The following is a 15097-nucleotide window of genomic DNA, read 5'->3' as shown; positions in this document are numbered from 1 at the left end:
GCCTAAGTATAGCGCTAAAGTGTGTGAGGACATTGCTGCAACAAATAACAAGTCTAATAATTGTGAAAAAAAGTTAGAAAGGATTAGTAACAATCTAAATATTAAGGCTTTTAATTTTGTAAGTTAAACCCCATAATTATCAATTTTAATTTACAAGAGCACAAGATTAAATATGATTTTGGACCTCTAAACAAGGGTTAATTTAAAAGTTCTCCAGTGGAGTTGCCAAGCAGTCGCAAGGGTTTTGCGGTTGCAGGACGATTCTCACCAAAGCGAAAAAAGTGAGGAGTCGCCACTTTAATTTTGAAGGAAATTAAAGAAAATCATTTGTAAAGATAAAGATTTACAAAGACACCTTCTAAAACAGAGATTCAAAGTTTGGGATCCGTACACGGGTGGGGAAGGTGTTATGCACCCCACCTCATCTCTCAATGAGTGTAAGTGGATTTAACGATGTACTCTTTATAATTTAAAATTGATAGTTTAGGGTCCCTATTATTGATAAAAAGGACATTTGATGTCTCACTAATTTGGGTTACCCGAGAACATGAGTATATGGGATAACCCTACAGTGATTAGATGTTTGTTTAATTTGTTATGTATTTGTTAAATTCCTCCCTCCACGAATTAGGACTCTAATTCTGAAGAGGCGTTATTCGGTCCCTAAAGATTCATAACGGGTAAGGAGGACTCTTGGCTCATGCATTATGTACTTTATCATTGGCATTCAAATAACTGAGGGTGTAGTGTGTATAATGGATCTACAGGAACCGATATGAGTATAGATTTTCATTCCTCTTAATTAGGACTCTAATTCAAAAGAGATGTGTTAATTAAAACCTAGAGAATTCCCTTCATTAATGAGGACTCTCAGTTAATAGAAGAGGATCTCATCATCGGCATAATTATCCATAAAACCTTTACTTATATCATTTCCTATTAAATTGTTTAATATTTTTTATACTGGTGTTTTATTTTACTAAGCCAAACTGAAGGGAGGACTTTCCTTTAATAATATAGGTACAAGGACCTTGAGGAGGACTCTCCATCAGGCCTCAATATAAGATTCGGGATTCTTTTGGAAGGACTCTCCCGTGAACCCATTATTAGAACATGTGATAAATTTTATAAATAAAATGCTGGGGCTGACAAGGAAATGACACTCTCCCGATTTTCCCCAATTTTATACAGAACGGTTTTATTAGAATTTTAAACTAAGGGGATTCAGGAAAGGACTCTCTCGATCCTTCTGATTTAATATCAAAGAAAATTGTCAAAGACATGGGAAGTTCCAGGAGAGGACCCTCTCCTGATTTCTTTGATTTGGGAAAGTGAGTTAAAAAGTCACGGGCATTGAGCAGAACTCTTCATCGATCTTCTGCATAATTTCTCGATCTCCTTGTTATATGAACTTTCTTGATTCTGATCTCCTAACACTTTGTCTGAACTCTTCAACTCTGGGTTTTGTGTCTAATGATCTGAGTTCGTCTCCATTTCTAGTCGCATAACTTTATCATCCGAGCTTGTCTCGATTTTTGATCTCATAGCTTATCGTCCGAGCTTGTCTTGGATTCCAATCTCATGACTTGTTTGTCTGAGCCAGTCTCAATTTTCGACCTCACAACCTATCCTAACCTTTCTACATCTCTTTTTCCTATTATTTCCTCTTTATTCGAATCAAAAATTTCCATGTCATCACTTCCATTCACACTCCTTACGGTATTTATGGAGTCAATAACTTTTGTATCACTCGAACATTTATTTATAATACAAAATAAAAATAAAGATAAAAATGTAATAATGAAAACAAAGCTCGCGGATGTTAAGATAGAAAGCCAAAGATAATATTAGTGAGATGAATCAAATGTGGTGCCATTCTTATATCATGAACACAAGCTAGTTATACTCAAGAGTGATAAGTTAGAACACTTACCTGTGGAGTGCTGAAGTAATGGAAGAACTAATGCAGACGTCCTACGAATCTGGAGTGGCTAAGACCCAAAAGACAAAGGGACTTGAGCTGCCGAGGGTGATGAAAACAAAATCTTGATGACGAACTGAGACCGAACTTTCAGGATAGTGGATGAGTTATTGAGAATATAGATCACAGGACTTGTAGCTCTTTAGATGAGATACTTTAGAAGACTTGTTTCTAAAGTCTCTAAAAACCTTAAGAGCTCCCAAATGAAAGGAAATGGGGCTGCAACAGTATTTAAGTTCATAGATTCTCTCCCATCATCACCATCCTTTTCTACAGTATTGCATGTAGGTATTTATAAGAAGTGGGAATTCAAAATAGAGGGTCAGGATCTCAGTAGGAAGAGAGGGAAGGTTTGGATTTAAAAAGGACATAATCCAACGTCTTGGAATTAAAGAGAATCAAAATTGAAGGTTGGGATTTAGTTCAGAATTTCTGTCTTTTCACTCTTTAATCCAATGGTCAGGGGTCTTACTTTACAGAATATATCCAAGGGCCGGGAATGAAAAGTGCCAAATCTATTATTTACTTTTGATCTGAGGGTCTCAAATTCATCCTTACAAGTATGATCAACAGTGTAAATTAAGATGTACTGGGCTGCTTTAACCATTTGAGATCCGATAGCGAGGAGTGCATCCTTACAAATAAGATGGTGGTGGGGATTAGATTGTACCCCAAAAGCTTTAACTAACTCGGATCTGACGGCAGGGGAATTAGTCTTATGAATTAAGGGTCATGATTAAAGGTGATTCGATTTATGAGCCCTCGATCTATAACGCCCCTCACTCGTCTACAGTGTAGTCGAGCAAGGCATGTCACACAGTGTGTTGGAGCACCTTATCTTATCTTATTTCACCTATATTCTTGATATATTTATTCAAAAATGTCTAAGTAAGGTTTGGGCCATTTATGCTGTTTATTCAAATCTGATTAATTTGGAATTTCGAAAATTTTATAGAAAATTCGGTAGAGCGCCGACTATAAATCGGAAAAACGGTTCTTCTAACCTATAAAAGAACAATTCTCATATATTTTACAACTAAACCTCAACAGTCTCAACACAATATTCTCAACTGAATATCATTTATATTCATCATGATCAAATTATTTCAAAAACTCAATTTCATATATTCATAATGTTCTCAGCTCAATTTCATTCATGTTCATATTGCTCAATTCATATGTCAGAATTCTTAAATTTCATTAATTTACAAAATTGCATAAATTCACAGTTTACATATTATACAAATTAATTACATATGAAGGAGCAATTTGTAAACTTACATCACATATACTTATTCAATACAATTTCTTAATTTGCTTTACAATATAAGAAATATTTATAATGTACAAAATACATAATATGCTTAATGTGAGCCCTATCTACATGCACTGCTTAGAAGGTGACAACCTTGAACACTTTTGATACTTCTGCAGATCTGGACTCCAAAAATCCCAGTCAAATGTTCACTGGGTTTTATCTTCAATACCTGCACGAGGAAACAAATCGATCGCACTAAGCATTGCTGCTTAGTGGTGCAATAATATAACAAAGAAGTAATATACAAATAAAGGTAGAAATAAAATAGAGTTCGGATAATTAAGAATTATAATTAATTTAATATCGATTTAAATGTCCTATTTCACAAGTTTCCAATTTAGGTCAGTAACTTTGACCTATAATTAAAGCTTGTCTAAAACAAAGTTTTAGCTTTATTTCTTAGCTTTCCAGAATGGTATGGTTCATTTTAATTGCAGTTCTCTAGAGGTAGATATGCTTAAAAAATTATTCTGGATTCATTGGTCACTTACGCATTTTCCAGATTTTTTATGCCAATATAATCAAGCTAATTGACCTAGTTTCCTTAATTTCTGGGTTTTGGTCCAAATACCAATTTTGTAGGTTTATTTCTTACTAAAATTTTGGTAGTGATTTCATATCATTTGGGGCTCTATAGACCAAGATATGGTCTTTTTATCAAAGCTGGACAGATTGCATATGTATGGAAAAATCTGGGCAGTTTTGGTATTGGATAGTTTTGGTAATCCAACTTGAGCAAGCAATTTGACTTAGTTAATGGCATTTCTGAGCTTTGTGTCCTTCACAAAAGTTGTAGCACCATGTCTAAGCTTTCTAATAGTATAAATTTCAGGTCATTTGGACCTTTCTACAGTGATATATGACCAAATGAACGAAAACTATTCATTTGGTCATTTTCTGGGTTCACAATTTTGGCAATTCGGATTAGGTCAGATTTTAGGTCACTTTTTAGGTAGAATTTTGGCATGGTTTCTGCATGAAAATTGGTGCATTATAGGTCTAGTTTTACCTAGAATTGGACTCATACCAATTGGGGCCACACAATTTCACTTATGGCTTAAAATACACACTGCCCTCAATAATTACTCAACCCGCACACAAATTGCACTTCCAATTTTCATTCTCCAACTCCCAAAGTCCACATTAACATTCATGGCACTTTTAATTATCATCAATCAAACCTCAATTTGATCAAATATTCAGCAATTACACAAGTCTCCAATAATCAATTCAAAACCTTAATTTAAATTATCAATCTCTAATATATACATACAATTAAGTTCTAATACATGTAATCACCTTAATCAACCTCACTAATCATCAATTACATGTAAAAATAAAACAATTTCCCATAATTTCCATGGCTGCTGAAATGAGGGTTCACCATTCCTCATCAATTCCTCAAATTTTACTTCATAACAACTCATTGCAACCTTAATTCAAGAATTAACAAAGAGAGGTAGGAAGATTAAGCACTAACCTTCAATTAAAACTTTCCCAAGCTTATAAAACTTCAAGATTTTCCTTTTTTTTGCTGCCTATAGCTTTCCCATGATGTGAGGACCAATTTAGTGAAGGGAGTTGCAAGACTTATGGCATGAACATGGAGAAATGAAGCTTGCATGTGAGAGCTCCCATGGAGGAAAGTGAAGATAAGAATTCGACAATTATGAGGAAGTGAGGAAGAAGATGGAAATGAAGTGGTGCAATTTGTCTCTACATGCCTATTTATACCCCCACTAAGTTAGTTAAATTGTTATAATATTCAAAGTTTTCATTATTCAAAATTATACCCCTCATTTTTCCTTAATTGCATTGCTTATTTAATTTCATTTTTCATGGGATTTTCAAAATTTAATACTACTCATTTTTAATGGAAATTTAGGTTAAAAGTCAACTTTAGGTATCAAATGACCAAAATGCCCCTCTTAGCGTCTTAGTCGAACGTTTTCGGTAATGCCGATTTAATCCCTGATCCGACGGTTCCTTTAATTTTCATTTTTATCTATACCAATTCACTAAATTTTCTTTGACATTTTTAATGTCATCTGTATCTCAGTAGACCTTTAATTATGTCTCGAAAATTATTTTCTAGTGTTCCCCGCGGTCCTAGGATCACCAACCGTCTACGCAGTGACTTCCCGGTACAGTCACTATCGCTACTGTTCCAGCTCATTTAACCTAATTACACTTTGTCTCTTTTATTTTCTGTTAATTTTTTTTTTGTATTTTCTTATCATTTATTTAATCATTTTATGTCTCCTTACTATCATTTTAGTGTAATTCTAAACATCTTGACGGTCTGGACAGACATCGATCATCAGAATAGTAGATCGTACGGACTACGTAAAGTGAGGATGTCACAATTCTTCCCCTCTAAAAAGGAATTTCATCCTCGAAATTCATTGGATTCAAATAACTAAGACTATTGTTATCTCATAATTTTGTTCACTCTCCCTTCATTGTTTCCTTTGCCTCCAATATTTCTACTCATGAAATTTTATTATTCATTAGTTCCTTGATTTCTCATGCTAGGATCCTTACTAGTCCTTTAGTCTCTTTTACTAACTCCAATCCTGTTAACTTGCTCTTGTCTAGGTATTATGCATTTATTCATATAAGATCTTATATCTTGATATCTTCATGCTTATTTAATAACTATCACTACACACAAACTCCATCAATGGAAGGTATCTATTCTTGCTCCCTCTGAGAGTAGCGATACAACTTCTAAATATATTCTCAAATACCTAAATCATTCCTCTTTGACTAAATTATCAAAATAACGGTAAGACCCTATATTGAGGACTAGATAGCTTCACCCTCAAGGTGCTCTTTCTAATTTATAGCCATACTGAAATCTCTAAGCTGATAGTAATTCCTGTAATAGTATTTTATCCTGGCGTAACTGTACCCAATCAAAGACCACTTACAAACATCTTAATCTTGGTGTACCACGAGGAAACACGTAGCTCTACACAATAATTCCGTGTCGGTACTGTAATCTGTAGCTTACAGTACAAACATCGAGACCATTATATAGTCACTACGATATATCCTCACGGACTAGATTTTTTAACATCTTATCCTTCCCAACTTCACTTCTCAGAGTTGACTTAACTTTTACTATTCCACTCAACTTAACATTCTTAAGTGGCTTTCATTCCACTATGGTTACTATCTTCTTAAAATCCACTCTAATTCTATCAGTTAATAATAACTCCCGTCTCAGTTCAATTTTCAGAGACCAGATCCTATTCCCCATCATACTGTGGTTTAAATGGTTAATAACTAAAATATCTCATTCAGATTTATCCATTTGAACTCCTTTCTTTACAAATAATGTAGTGCATATATAATAATGCATATGTCTTTAATATCATAAAGAATAAATACTTTACCTCAAATTTACATCTGAAGCATCTTAATCCTCTCTGGCTTGGTTAGTATTTGCAAGTGATGTTACTCTTGCATCTGGTCTTTCCCCAGCTTCAAATGTAGGCTTCATAGCACTCCCAGTTGCCTCGAATCCCTCCAAACTACTATCACTCTGTGCAGTGGAAGATAATTTCTCCATTTCGGTCCATGAAAAGTTCCTCTTATGACAATCTTTCTGATGATGGTCCATGGCCCCACACCTGTAACAGGCTCCAGTCAACCCCCTACATTCACCTTTATGCCACTTTTTACAATGGTCACATTTTCTTGGGGTAGAACTTCTCACTGCTTATCCTGGTGTGCTCACTACTGGTGTCTCTAGTTGACCTTTTCTAGATATGGGTCTGGGCCTTTGTCTCTTACTTTGATCAAATGTTTGACTTAAGGGTTTTCTAGGCCTCTTGTGACTAGATTGTCCAAATACCCTCTTTTACTGATCGCCACTCCTATTTTGTTCCTTCTTATGAGCACAACTAATATATTCCTTTCTGAATTCTATGAGAAAGAAATCCCAAGTCACCTTGGTTGGTGGTACTACTTTAGTTATAGCATCCCACCTTCGATAGGCAGCTTCTTGTAGTAGTGAAACTGCACTCACTAAACTCTGTTCTGGCGTGTAATGTAATTGCTGCAGGACTCTTTAAGTCCTTTCTAAACAATATGTAGCAGCTAAAGAATCGTCTTCGTTTCTGCCATTGAAATCTACAGCTCCATATTTTTTGACCTTTCCCACAGGTGACTTCTACTGAGGCTGTGGTGGTGGAATTACCCCTGTTATCTATCAAAAGAACTCGCTCATCTGCTCAAACAAGGCTTGTTGGAGTTGTGCAGGGACCTCTTGCACTAACGGAGTAGGATCTCCCTTGTCTCCAACATCACTCCCAGCTAGATTACGACTTTCTACTTCTTTCTCTACTACCTTTTGCGATTTGGGTCCATACCTTAACCTAAAATAATAAAAAATAAACAGATCTGCATTAGTGTCATCTCGACTTTTATGAATGCAATGCATGTTATGAACACTATCTCTTTCTACTTATCTATGCCTAGGAAATCCTAAACCGTGCTCTGATATCACTAAATATAACACCCCTCACCCGTCTATAGTGTAGCCGAGCAAAGCATGTCACACAGTGTACTGAAGCACCTTATCTTATCTTATTTCACTTATATTCTTGATATATTTATTCAAAAATGTCTAAGTAAGGTTTAGGCCATTTATGTTGTTTATTAAAATTTGATTAATTTGGAATTTCAATAATTTTATCGAAAATCCGGTAGAGTACCGGCTATAAATCGGAAAAACAGTTCTTCTAACCCGTAAAAAAACAATTCTCATATATTTTACAACTCAACCTCAACAGTCTCAACACAATATTTTCAACTGAATATCATTCATATTCATCGTGATCAAATAATTTCAAAAACACAATTTCATATATTCATAATGTTCTCAGCTCAATTTCATTCATGTTCATGTTGCTTAATTCATATATCAAAATTCTTAAATTTCATTAATTTACAAAATTGCATAAATTCACAGTTTACATATTATACAAATTAATTATATATGAAAGAGCAATTTGTAAACTTACATCACATATACTTATTTAGTACAATTTCTTAATTTTCATTACAACATAAGAAATATTTATAATGTACAAAATACATAATATGCTTAATGTGAGCCCTATCCACATGCATTGCTAAGAAGGTGACAACCTTGAACACTTCTGACACTTCTGCAGATCTGGACTCCAAAAATCCTAGTTAAATGTTCACTGGATTTTATCTTCAGTACTTGTGCGAGAAAACAAATCCATCGCGCTAAGCATTACTGCTTAGTGGTGCAATAATATAATAAAGAAGTAATATACAAATAAAGGTAAAAATAAAACAGAGTTCGGATAATTAAGATCTATAATTAATTTAATATTGTGTGAAATTTCTAATATTAACCATCCTTTATCCTGCTATGTCCTTCTTTGGAGGCGCTTAGTTCATAAGTTTATGGTAATGATGTACAATATCAAAAATAATCTAAATATTAAGTCTATGTATATATTATTATATAAGTCACATTTGTAATGTTTATTTAAGTTATAATTCTTTTGCTAATCTAATTTATTTTAGGTCTTCTTACTCATTTATTTAATTTCTAATATATTTTTTTAATTGTTAATATTCTTAACTTATTTTAATAAATTATAATATCCAAGTAACCTATGACAGACTGACTAAACTGGATAAACGGGTCAATATGGCTAAAAAGCCATGTTAACAGATACAGAACGTTAACGACGTATGCAATCGATATGGCTAGAAAGCCATGATAACAGACAAATAGATAATCAGGCATACAAGCTCTAAATGTGGGCATAAAGCCATAAATATAGGCATAAAGCCTTACACAGTACTGCTTAAACGATACCCTATTGGCATGCCAATCTATCCAATCTGACACATGTGTCTAGGCAATACATGGGTACATAAATACCATTAAACATTAGTATGTATTAAAATATCATTATTTAATTATAAGCTCAATTACAATTTATCACAATTGATTCTGTTCCTAATGGGAACACAGATTTCTAAATCACAAATATCATCATAATGATCACAATTCACATCAATTGTCCTGAAGTACCATTGTACTCAAAGCATTTTTGTGTCATTATGTTTACTATTCACATTACTAGTCAAACATAAATGTTTACTTTTTCACCCTTAATAGATGTGTTAGTGCTAATTGTACTATGATCCCACATTTTGAGTTTAACACTTGTTGGCATCAATTGCCAATCTTAATTCAAGGCTCATTATATGTTATTTTAAATTTTCAGATTTTATGGCTAATGTTTACTGTTCTATTGGACCAATACTACAGTGGGAATTTAGCAAAATTCTCTTCATCAAATTGTTTCTTATTGTGTCTTCTTTAATTCTCTTTTTGAATCACTCCATTTAGACTTGTATAACTCAAGTTATGGTCAAATAACCATAACTAGGTCAATTCTAGATTTGGTTTCCTTACTAGGCAATTTTGGTTTTAGATTTTACAAATTTCTTTGAATAGCTTGTAATAATATTTAGGCCTAGTGTTCTTCATAGGATATATTGCCCTATGTCTTATGGTCAATCAGAAATTTTAGTTGCAATTTTTCAAGTCTTGTAGGGTTAACTATAGCCACATTATTAGACTAGACTTAAATGTCCTATTTCACAAGTTTCCAATTTAGGTCAGTAAATTTGACCTATAATTAAACCTTCTTACATTCATAATATGAGGAGGGTGTCTAAAATAAAGTTTTAGCTCTACTTCTTAGCTTTCCAGAATGGTATGGTTCATTTCAATTGAAGTTCTCTAGAGGTAGATATGCTTAAAAAAAACTCTGGATTCATTGATCACTTATGCATTTTCCAGATTTTTTATGCCAAATTAATCAAGCAAATTGCCCTAGTTCCCTTAATTTTTGGGTTTTGGTCCAAAGACCAAATTTGTAGGTCTATGTCTTATTAAAATTGTGGCAGTGATTTCATGTCATTTGGGGTTCTTTAGACCAAGATACGGTCTTTTTATCAAAGCTAGACAGATTGCATATGTATGGCAAAATCTAGGCAGTTTTGGTACTGGACAGTTTTGGTAACCCAACTTGGGCAAGCAATTTGACTTGGTTAATTGCATTTCTGGGCTTTTTGTCCTTCACAAAATTTGTAGCCATATGTCTAAGATTTCCAATGGTATAAAGTTCATGTCATTTGGACCTTTTTATAGTGAGATATGACCAAATGAAGGAACACTGTTCATTTGGTCATTTTCTAGGTTCACAATTTTGGCAATCCGGAATAGGTCAGATTTTAGGTCACTTTTTAGGCAGAATTTTGGCATGGTTTCAACATGAAAATTAGTGCATTATAGGTCTAGTTTTACCTCCAATTGGGCTTATACCAATTGGGACCATACAATTTCATTTATGGCTCAAAATACACACTGCCCTAAATAATTACTCAACCTACACACAAATTGCATTTCCAATTTTCATTCTCCAACTCCCAAACTCCACGTTAACATTCATGGCACTTCTAATTATCATCAATCAAACCTCAATTTGATCAAATTTCTAGCAATTACACAAGTCTTCAATAATCAATTCAAAACCCTAATTTAAATTATCAATCTCCAATATATACATACAATTAAGTTCTAATACATGTAATCACCTTAATCAACCCACTAATCATCAATTACATATAAAAATCAAACAATTTCCCATAATTTCCATGGCTGCCAAAATGAGGGTTCACCATTCCTCATCAATTCCTTCAAATTTCACTTCATAACAACTCATTACAGCCTTAATTCAAGAATTAATAAAGAGAGGTAGGAAGATTAAGCACTAACCTTGAATTAAAACTTTCCCAAGCTTGTAAAACTTCAAGATTTCCCTTTCTTTTTGTTACCTATAGCTTTCCCATGATGTGAGTGTAACACTAGTGATATTGTCCGCTCTAGGCCGAAGCCCTCACGGTTTTAAAACGCGTCACTAGGAGTTACAAACCATCAACTTATAAACCCAGCATCTCTCCCGTGTTTTGCCGATGTGGGATTTGCCTAGGGTGTTACAATCCACCCCCCTTATGGGACTGAGGTTTGCCCCACCATCATACCACAAATGTAATGGCCTGGCCCACTAGTGATATTGTCCGCTCTGGACTGAAGTCCTCACGATTTTAAAACGAGTCAATAGGGGTTACAAACCATCAACTTATAAACCCAGCATCTCTCCCGTGTTTTGTCGATGTGGGATTTGCCTAGGGTGTTACAGTGAGGACTAACTTTAGTGAAGGGAGTTGCAAGACTTATGGCATGAACATGGAGAAATGAAGCTTGCATGTGAGAGCTCCCATGGAGGAAAGTGAAGATGGGAATTCGGCAATTGTGAGGAAGTGAGGAAGAAGATGGAAATGAAGTGGTGCAATTTGTCTCTACATGCCTATTTGTATCCCCTCTAAGTTAGTTAAATTGTTATAATATTCAAAGTTTTCATTATTCCAAATTATACCCCTCATTTTTTCTTAATTGCATTTCATATTTAATTTCATTTTTCATGGGATTTTCAAATTTTAATACTACTCATTTTTAATGGAAATTTAGGTCAAAAGACAACTTTAGGTGTCAAATGACCAAAATTCCCTTCTTCGGGTCCTAGTTGAACATTTTCGGTAATACCAATTTAATCCTTGATCCGACGGTTCCTTTAATTTTCATTTTTATCTATACCAATTAACTAAATTTTCTTTGACATTTTTAATATCATCTGTATCTCAGTAGAATTATGTCTCAAAAATTATTTCCTAGGGTTCGCCGAGGTCCCAGGATCATCAACCGTCTATGCAGTGACTTCCCGGTACAATTACCCATTGCTACTGTTCCAGCTCATTTAACCTAATTGCACTTTATCTCTTTTATTTTCTCTTAATTTTTCTTATATTTTCTTATCATTTATTTCATCATTTTATGTCTCCTCACTATCATTTCAGTGTAGTTCTAGACATCCTGACGGTTTGGACAAACATCAGTCGTCAGAATAGTAGAACGTAAGAACTACGTAAAGTGAGGATGTCACACGATCTCTATCGGTCATTCCTAAGTCTATCTGATCTCTTATTATGGTTGATGGATCTGAGACCTCTTATTCTGATCTCTTAATCCAACTTTTCCAGCGTTCGACCTCTTTTCTTCCCGATCTCATCAGATTTCTTTCACATATCCTCTCCGTATTTGACCTGTATCAAAGTAATAAATTCTTCTATTACCGATGAACCGTTTCGAGTTTTGCATGCAATAAATGCCAGGGCCCTATTTATATGTAAAGGAATTCTGTCATTCTCACACTCGCATTCTCTCCTTCTTAGGTGAATTTCCAATGTGCTACTTTTCTGATCCTAACTTTTTCGGTGAAAATTCCTATCATGACAGCCGCCTTGATCTTTTTTCGATTGTCTTCTTTCCCTATCGCTTGAAAATGGATGATTCCGGTGATCAGAGAATTATGAGAGCGTCATCTGATGACGGCGAGAGAACCAGACTAATTTATCGATCACAGTCCAAAATGACTACTGTGTCAATCTTCAATTGGTTTACTAGTATGATCTGCGAACTGATCTCGAACAAGGGGATTGCTAATTTCAATCTTGATGTCAGTGACCACCTCTTGAAGTTAATTTGGTTCCTAACCATGTCAAGGGCCCCAATTGTAGCTCGGTTTTGGTCAATGACATCGACGATGACACCGAGCTTCCTGTAGCCTTTACCATAGTTAGTGAGAGCTACCTTCTCGATCTCCACATATCTCTTAAACGGCCTCTTGGGATCGAGAGTGGTCCAAACTATGAGAGCAAGATAGGTAGAATGTAGTGTATGGATATTTGTAATTGCTGATCTTGAGAGATCGCCCAAATAATGTAATATGACCTTTTGGAAATGAAATGAAGTCTTGTCTATTCAAAATTGATTCAATTTATTCTGTTTTTTATTATTGTATTGATTATTTTCTCGATCTCTGATAAATGTGTTCGATCTGATCCCTAAATCACACTTATCCGACCGACCTTTTTAGTTCAAAACTATTTGCTATCTGATCTATGGTTGATCCCTAGTAACCGATCTCATTTGTCTGATCTCCTTGCCATGCTTTTGAAATTTTCTCATGCATCATTGAAACGGTCAGATCCTGTTAATCAATGTGTCACCTAGGGCTTCGTGAGCATTTAATGCTCAGACAAGTATAAATAGGAGGGCAGGGGGGGAGGGTGTTGTGCTCAGCCATTTACATACTTGGGCTATTTTCAGATTTTCTGAACAATCCAAAGCTCTCTCTCAATTCTCGCATTTTTCAGCAACGATTTATACTCTGGTAAGGATTTGATCTTTTGCCGATCAGTTTTATCTTTGTTGTTCAAAAATGAATGGCACCGAAGGTTAGAAATTTGCTAGCCCTCCTTCCCATCCATATTTCATGGACATCGGACGAAGGTGATGTAGTCGGGCTAAGTGGGCGACCTGAACTCACCACAGCCATTATTCTAGTCTCTCGTCAACCGGCTAGATCAAAATAAGCATCGGCCTTGAGGAAAGAGAATCTACCCATGGATGAACTACTATTGGTCCTCGGGGAGGCCGATCTCTAGTCAACTAGCTAAGAGTACAATCTCTCAATAAACTCTTTTAAACTTATCAGATGCCTTGGCTATCTTCGAGCTAATCACTTCTTTGACGAAACCGACCTGATCATGGTGTATGAAGAACAATTAAAAGCTGGGCTTCGGTTTCCTCTAGATGAATTTTATAAATCCGTTCTGAAGTTCCACCACGTTTGTGTAGCCCAAGTGCATCCGAACTCTTGGAGGACTATAGTAACCTTCAAAGGTCTTTATCGAGCTAAGGGACTTGAGCCCACGGTAAAGGTTTTTATCGAATTACATAGGCAAAAATATGACGAATATTTGTTTTTCCAAGCCAAGCCGAATTGTGGGCTCTTCACTAATCTCCCTTCCTCGCTAAAAAACTGGAAAGATCAGTTTTTCATACTTAGGAGCAAGGATCCAAATGGTTTTGAGGGCATCCCACGTAGCTGGAACTATTTGGTCCCTAAAGTACTAAAAAAGATCACTCTAAACAAAGATGAGGATGCCATGGTAAAGGAATAAAAGAACCAGGTGATCATTCACAAATATTCATGTTTGGATGCAGTTATAGCTAAGCTAAAATGGTGGATGATGCAAGTGATCGCCCGTAAGGACTATGAGCTGTAACCCTTTGACCTTTGCCCTAGTAATGGCAAACTCGAATCTTAGGTTTTACATTCTTAGCAAACTCACTAACTTGTTTTATATGCAAGTATGGCTAGGGGCAAATCCACAAAGAAGAGTCGCAAGCGAAAAAGGGAGCTCGCCCGAAAAGTGCTGGAGATGAAAGAAGCCGCTGTTGCTGCTCAGAGATAAGCCGTGGTGAAAGTGCAGAGCTCTCCATTTCAACCTCAAGAATGACCGACTTCAGAGGTAAAGGTTGTCACATCGGAGCCTCCCATTCACCCTACTAAACCTCCTCCTCCACCTCTAGTCTCTTCAGATGCAAAGGGCGGTCGTTCTAGGCCAGTCATCCTGGTCACTTGACTGCTTTCCCGGTGCACTCAGGTCTTACTTCAATCATTGGAGAGGAACCGCTCAATTCGGGGAAATCCTAACCTGGCTAAGGTCATGGGCGCTTCTATCTACTTTTAAGAAGATCAGACTCGGATGGCCCAGGATAGCATCGACAATCTCCTGACTCAGATAATGAGTTTGGGCCTGGATTC

At 35.5% G+C, this 15097-nt stretch overlaps 1 protein-coding gene across 1 annotated transcript; it reads right to left on the bottom strand.

Moving 5' to 3' along the window:
- Positions 1-6723: 6723 nt before the first annotated feature.
- Positions 6724-13633, bottom strand: LOC131180093 (uncharacterized). The gene is made up of 4 exons (XM_058147705.1): positions 13579-13633; positions 12953-13130; positions 7529-7684; positions 6724-6937 (listed from the first exon to the last, which is right to left on the bottom strand). The coding sequence occupies exons 1-4, from the start codon at positions 13631-13633 to the stop codon at positions 6724-6726; spliced, it is 603 nt and encodes a 200-aa protein (XP_058003688.1).
- Between the last annotated feature and the right edge of the window lie 1464 nt (positions 13634-15097).

Source organism: Hevea brasiliensis, chromosome 5 (assembly GCF_030052815.1).
Source record: "Hevea brasiliensis isolate MT/VB/25A 57/8 chromosome 5, ASM3005281v1, whole genome shotgun sequence".
NCBI lineage: Eukaryota > Viridiplantae > Streptophyta > Magnoliopsida > Malpighiales > Euphorbiaceae > Hevea > Hevea brasiliensis.
The sequence above is the reverse complement of the archived record's forward strand: the minus strand, read 5'-3'. Positions and strand labels throughout refer to the sequence as shown.